At 50.4% G+C, this 7,374-nt stretch overlaps 1 protein-coding gene across 1 annotated transcript in view; it reads right to left on the bottom strand.

Moving 5' to 3' along the window:
- Positions 1 to 66: 66 nt before the first annotated feature.
- The window catches only part of LOC109286787 (Golgi apparatus membrane protein TVP23 homolog B-like), a 34,090-nt gene continuing 26,782 nt past the window's right edge, over positions 67 to 7,374 (bottom strand). The window contains exons 4-6 of the mRNA XM_019501528.1: positions 3,945 to 4,034; positions 330 to 461; positions 67 to 225 (exon numbers count right to left, since the gene is read on the bottom strand). Coding sequence (XP_019357073.1) covers positions 67 to 225; positions 330 to 461; positions 3,945 to 4,034 — 381 coding nt within the window. The remainder of the gene's footprint in view (positions 226 to 329; positions 462 to 3,944; positions 4,035 to 7,374) is intronic.

Genomic DNA, 7,374 nt, shown 5'->3' with positions numbered 1-7,374 from the left:
CCTCTATAGATATTCTAGGCCCTTTGTCAGTCTCACTTTGAAGGCTTTCAGTGATGCACAGGCTTGCTACCCTCTACTCTTGCAAGATGCCCACAAGGAGGAGCACTCTGCAGAGCTGCTGTCCAGCCTGGCACTCAGGGCTGACACTTGAATCGTGACTACTTTACATCTGATATAACCATACAGGTTGGCCCCCTGCAGAATTACACCCATTGTGACCACTGCCTGTAAGGAGAAGAAAAAGCAAGAATCGGGGGTTTACAGTTCACTATTCTAATAACAGGCCTATTTACACATAGTCATTGTAGGACTGAAGTAATAAAACTCACCAGCCATTTCACTTTGAAGGAAAACAGGGCGCTGAATGCAAATATCACCCAGATCATAGGGCAGGTAATTAATCCCAACCAGAAGATTCGGGACTCTGCTTCAGAAGAGGCCTTATTCCCACGAGCTGATGCCTGGAAATGGAATGGAGCTGAAACTGGTGGTCTGTTTCTTTGTACAGATAATTTTTATTATTAAAAGCAATCCAGGCCCCACATTCCACAAGACCTCATCTCCACATGACAGCAGGGGGATCTTTTTGGTAGACAAGGTACACATCAACTTTAAAGGATCTTTTATTAGTTTTCATACTGATGTATTGTTCTGAGGCATACGGGGGTTAGGAGGGTTCACAGCCAGCCTCCTGCCTGTTGCCACTCTTTGTGTTCAGGCTGCTTGGGTCCATACGCTCTCAGAAGCCACTACCTGAAGCCACCTTCCTGGAGCCCAGGTGCAACACAGAAAGAACAACTTGAATTAGTGTTCAGTGGTGAAAGCTCCGATAGGTTTATTGTCTCAGGGCAGTACAATAGTGGATCTTTATAGCAATCAGTCCAGCTCAGTCAAACTGCCCAGGACAATGGTAAGCAATACGTTACGTGCAACTGTCACCCCTAAGTTGCTACAAAAGAGTGAATCTGACAACTCTTGTATTTATAGCCTAGGTGCCCCTGTACCAATCTTTATTTCTCTGTCAAGTTGACCCTTTTTACTTGTCTCTGCCAAGGACAGACACCTGTGGCTCATCCCATGCCAACTACAATTCCCTCCGCTGATTTCAGGTTCTCCTGCTCACTCGCTGCTTAGTACAGCTCACCTCCTCTCTACCTTACTAGTGAGTTCTAACTTTTTACTCCTTAATTTGTTCAGGTACTGTTGCCTACTTTGAATCAGCATTTCTGCTCATTGTCTTTTACCAGATCACCCAGAAGTCAGTAATGCCTGCTAACTCCCGTGGCCCTGAGGTGCCACAGCTCAACTATAGCTTAGAATAACTACAGCCTAATATATCTGAAAATCCTACACTACAAAGGTGAAAGAAGAAACCCTCTACTATTTCAGGACTGGATAAAGACTGCTTCTGCGCTATTCATTATTAGTTCCTGATGGCATATAGGGTTCATCATCACATCCTTCACCATACAGCACTACTATTTAAAATAAGGGGGTGGGAGGGAATCACTGTGATACCTCTTATTACTGTTAAAAAAACTGGTTTGTTTGGGGTTTTTTCCTCAGATAACCTGTGTCACTGTGAGTGGAAACACTGGACTACCCCTGTAGCCCCCCACTCCAAATAACCCTGCACCAACTTGCTAACTGAACTGCAGCATCCAGAAAGTTAACAATGGTCTGCACTTAGAAAAAAAGTATCTGCTACAGCACTGTGCACTAGGCCTGTGCGAATAGGGAAGTATTGGATTTGGATTCGGCCAATTCGGAGGACAGTAATTCAATCTGGAGATTCGGATCACTGTCCTGAATCAATTCAGCCAAATCAGCTTTGGAAGATTCAGCGCTGATTTAGAGAGATTCGGATTGGCCAGGGAAAAGCAGGCATAGCTGGGCTCCTGCAGGTTCTGCTGAGCCTCTCCCCACCCGGGGAGAGGCAGGCACAGCCAGAGGAGCCACGGGAGAAGCCCTGCTCGGCCCCAGCCTAGTCTTGGCACTTAAAAAAAAAAGCAAGCCCCGCACCCACCAGCTGCAGCAGCAGCGACTGGGGCCTCTGGGTGCTCGTGGCAGAGCGCACCCATGCAGCACGGGGCAGTGGGAATCGGCAGGGCGCCATAAGCAGTCTGGAAGCTGGGGTGGCATCACCTGTCAGCCAGAGCCCAGCACTGCTCAGCCCCAGTGGCCCCAGCTCCCAGACAGTGTGCGGTGCTGCTGCTGCAGCCGGTGAGTGCAGGGCATTTTTCTTTTCTTTTTTTTAAGCTGGCTGCAACAGCGGTAATTGGGGCCTCTGGGCACTCGTGGCAGAGCCCCACTCCTGCACAGCATGGGGGGCAGTGTAGATCAGCCCCCCACCCAGCTTGGCACTGGCGCAGCAGCTATTGAATCACGTGGGTGCAGCACAGCTCAGCAGGATGCCATTTACTGTCTGGGAGCTAGGGCTGAGCAGTGCCGGGCTCCTGCTAACAAGTGGAGCCACCCCAGCTCCCAGACAGCACGTGGCACCCTGCCAAGCCGTGCTGCACCCATGCCATGGGGCAGCTGCTGCACGGGTCCCAAGCAGGGGTGAGGGGCAATCCCTGCTGCCCTCAGTGAGCAGGGAGGCTTTACCATAAGCACCCAGAGGCCCCAATCACCACTGCTAGAGTGCAGGGCTTTTTTTTTTTTTTTTTTTAAAGTGCCCAGAGGTTGGGGCCAGGTGAGGGATGGGGCAGGGATGGGCAGCCATGAGGGCTTCTCCCACAACTCCTCTGGCTGTGCCTGCCTCTACCCACAGGGGTTATGCCCCGCTGCTGCTTGCCCATCAGATGCTGAAGGGAAGGGCACGATGCAGGCGCGGCTCACTCCGGGCAGCAGCAAGGCAAAGCCCCCACTCCCAGTGCTGCTGCATCTGCATCAGCACTGGGAGCAGTGGCTCTGCCCTGCTACCATTTACCAGCCAGCATGCTGGGGGTGGGGGGGAATGCAGAATGCAAGGCACAGTCCCCGCTCCCAGTGCTGACACATCTGCATCCCATGCCCCCGCCCATTCCCTGACTGGGCAGCTTGTCCCAGCCCCAATTCCCCCACTCCCTCCCAACCCCAACAGACTTACCAGCTGGAGGCAGCTGTGTCAACTGCCTGTTTAGTCTATGGCCAAATCTCCTAAGCAGCCAAATCTTTTCCTAAGCTTTTCCAAATCTATTTGGAGCTTTTAATTGGTCTCCCAATTCTATTCAGATCTGGAGATTCGGTTCCCAAAAAAGGCCAAATCTCCTCCAAATCAAATCAGCTACTGAATCTTTGCACAGCCCTACTGTGCACACACACAGAGCATGGGCCTGGCAAAATATACAATTAACAATTAGTATTTTCTAAGCACAGTACAGGCAAATATGTACGTAGCTGCTCCCGTGAGGTGCTGTTACATTTTATACCCTTGGTATATAGAGGAATGCACGGTATCATATATAAAATACGTAGCGGTTGTTGGCACTCAGCTACTGCTTTTATAGCGTTTCACGTTAGTTCTAGTATTACTGAGCTTGTAGGAAGGGCCACAGGTATAAAAAGAGTAGATTCCACAAGTATAATCTCTCTAGAAATACAAATTTCCCATTTATATTTATATTTCTTTCTCAAGCCACTAACACTTAAACTATTAACCCAATACAGCATTACAATATATGGACAACTTTGCTGCTACACTGCTTTTTTATTTCTTCCTTTTAATCTGTATTAATTTTTAAACTGGTAAAACTTGGAGAAAAGACAGCCCAGTAACTACAGCAGTAACCTGGGACATTAACCCGAGCAGAACAAGGTGGCAGTCACAGTGCCATTACTGTGGCACTGGAAGGACGGAAGTCACAAAATATCACAGTCTACTATGTCAAGATTAACCCCTGCTGGGATAGAGATTTTACCAAACAGTATCAGTTGAAACAAGTGTAAAGAAAACCATTTACCTTCCTGGCTTCAAATACCCAGTGACTCTTGCCATCGTCATCCACCTGGTTCCACCAGCGAAGCCCAACCATCAACCGGCCCGTAACATTCTGGAGGAGGTTAAATACAAATAGAAGTGAGATCAGAGAGGTTTTAACCCTAAATCTCAGACACCAAAAAAACCTCCCTGGACATGAATCATGAAATGCCAAACTAAACCTGCCAAACCAATTATTCCTGTATCTTATCAAATGAGTTTCTAATTGTTTTTACATCAGTAGTTGCTCCCAGACTGCATCCTGCCAGTTGCACTGTAGGTGGCATTAGTACTTACCAGTGCTATGCAGCTTTAATGCTGCTTGGCATCCTTCGTTCTAAAGATCCTTTATTTGGTTGGGTATGCCAAACGTTAAATGTCTGGCCTGAAATTTTCTATGCCAGTCATCTGCCTCAGGGCGTGTGTAGACGAAACGGGGTCCTTAAATTGAAGTGGTGGGTTTTTAAAAACATCACTTCAATTTAGGGCCCTTTAAACCCCCATGCCATGCACACACCCAAACTTACTTGCCTCTCTAGCGGCAGGGAGGGGAGGGTGAGCTGCCAGTGGACGGAGTGGTCCCTGGGCTGCAGAGGTGGGGGCTGGTGCTTCCCTCCACGGCAGTGGTGGCTCCCCACCAAGGTGACACCCGCCTGCAGGCACGCAGCTTGGCTGGTCCTGGGGGGCACCAGAGCTGCGGAGGAAAACATCAGGCCCCCACACAGCTCAGGCAGGCAGGCAGGTTCCAGGGGGGAAAAAAAGAAAAAAGATCAGGCTCACTGCTCTTCTTGGGTGGAGCCTGCCTTCACGAGCTGTTGCCAGGCTGCCTGCACGGGCTTTCTGCAGAGTCCCTGAGCTGCACAGAGCCTAGTGCTTCGCTCTGTGGCTGTAGGGCAGCAAACTAAAACTCCTCAGAAGAGTTTTAGTTTGCTGCACCCCAAGTTATTTAAGGCGCATTACGCTGCCAAATTCGCTACAGTAGCTGGAATTACTGTGCAATATGCCGCGAAGGCGTGCAAACACCAACACCATTAAGGCGGTGCAAAAGCATTTAACCCACTTTAAAGTGTCGTGCACACATGCCGCTCATTTCGTCTACACATGGCCTCAGAATGGAGAGGAAGGACTGGAAAGCCAAGGAGACTAGGACTGGGAGCCAATGGATTAGATGGAAGACTGGAACAAACAACTGGCACAGGCTGAGGGAGAGTGGGGAGCCTGGAATGAGGATTAAGGATCATGTAAGATCATGTAAAGGCTCTGCAATAATGCATATGAAGATGGACACATGCTAAGGGGGGCATAAGCCCTTTCAATTCAGGCATTTCATGAATTCCAAATACTTAACTTTACAATATCGAAATTCTTTAAATGTAGTGTTTGCATGTAACAGTGTGCAGATCAAGCCTATACAACTAACTACAGTCTGAAACTACTAATTCAATATCCATATTCAGTCCAAAGCATAGCTGATCTTGACCTGTGAGTTGCCCTTCGGAAATGGCCTGCTGTTTCACTATTAATACCCCTAGTGACAATGTAATTCATCAACAGAAGGCTAGGATGTGAGGTGTCACTAAATCACCCTATACCTTGATTAAGCAGAAACAGTTTTAAAAAAGCAATCAGTTTAAAAGCACTACTGAGCAACATAATCATATACTCTCACTTCGTAGTACAAGAAAGTGGTATTACAATCACAAAAAGTTGGGGTCAACCAAAGCAATAGCCTGTCAAACCCCCTGCAGGCAGCTAGTGAGGGCCCTGGCAGGATGTTAATTCAATCACATAATGGAATCTAAGGAATTTTATCCCCGATCGCCAAAATTGTGCATCTTGCCATCGTAGATGTGCATGGCAGTATACACGATTTTTGGGACCAGTGATTAAATTCCTCAGATCCCACCATGCATCTGCGGGTACATTGGGAGCCCCAGATCAGGGATCTGGTCTCTAATCCATGGCTCCCCTCATGCCTGGACCTTTAAACACTTGCTAGTAGAGGTGCATTGATACACTGGTCCTATATGGGATCAGCACCAATATAGGGAAAATTGAGAGTATCGGCAATCAGCTTTTTTTGCCTGGTGTGGCAGATAAATGCCCTGTGCATGCTCATAGCCACAGCATGCACAGGGCCAGGAGGGCAGACCTGCAGCTTGGAGAGAAGAATTGACTGTTAAGTCTGTTGTGGAGGAAGGGGCGGAGGAAGGAAAGGGGCGTCAGGAGGAGTGGGCAGATCGAGGCCCCCACAGTGATGGAGGGAGTGAGGCTGGAACAGGCCCTGCTCAGCCGGGGCGGGGCGCAGGATGCAGCTGCAAGCAGCTCGTCCGGGGGGTGGCTCCTGCCACTTTGGGCACCCCAGGAGGGCATGAGGGGGGTGTGCCCCTGGATCTGTGTGGGTCGGGGCTGGCTGCCTCTGTGGGCTAGGGCCAGCACTGGGCTCTTCCCAACAGGGGGGTTGGGCCAGGCTGCACTCGGGGCGGATGGCAGTGGCGCTGGAAGCAGGGCTATGGGGAGGGGGAGCTATAGCAAATTTTGGGGAAGCTGCAGCCCCCCATAGCCCCACTGCCCAGCGCTGATGCCACCTGCCCCAAGCACAGCTCAGCCCAGCCCCTGCACCAGGAAGAGCCTGGCACTGCCCCTGGCCCCAACCCACAGCAGCAACCTGCCCTGCCCCACGCATATCTGGGGGCATAAGCCCCCCATGCTCTCTCAGGGTGTCTGGGGCGGTGGGAGCTGCCAACCCCTCCCCACACCCCCCAAAAGAGCCACTCGCGGCTCTGTCCCATGCCTCACCTCACCCTGGCCTAGCAGTGCCTGCCCCAGCCCCACTCCCTCCCTGACCACTAGGTCCTCGATCTGTTCCCCACCCCCTCCACTCCCCTTCCCTCTCCACACAACAGACTTACCAGCCCAACGCTGGTCTCCAACCTGCCCAGCTGCATATCAGAACCAGATTGATATCGGCCAATATGGCTCCTTAAAAATCAGCCGTCAGTATCAGCCCTAAAAATCTCTATCGGTGCACCCCTAACTTGCCCAGCATAAGGGAACTGGTGCCTCAATGATAGACAGCACAGCACACCTTTCAACTTGCCTAAACAGGGCACCCTATCCATCAGAGCAACTTGTCATAAGGGAACAGGATTCCCCAATATCAGATGCATTGTGTACTTTTCAAAGGACAGGGGCAATTGGTTCCAGACACAGAGGCTGCTGTCTATGCAAGCCCATCAATCAGCCAGAGGGCAGTGGGCAGCTACATTCCAGTTCCCTGCTCGATCCCCCTAATCAGCAAATTGGCAGGACTGGGCAGAGGACAGTCACTGGGTCTGGGACAAATGATGCAACTGAAAAGTGCACATGTGCCCTAGCATCAGCTTGCACAGAGGGGCTTTACATGTCCTGGG

This window comes from Gavialis gangeticus, unplaced genomic scaffold (genome assembly GCF_001723915.1).
Source record: "Gavialis gangeticus isolate Ggan-Ray unplaced genomic scaffold, GavGan_comp1, whole genome shotgun sequence".
NCBI lineage: Eukaryota > Metazoa > Chordata > Crocodylia > Gavialidae > Gavialis > Gavialis gangeticus.
Note: the sequence above shows the minus strand (reverse complement) of the source record. Positions and strands in the feature narration are given on the sequence as shown.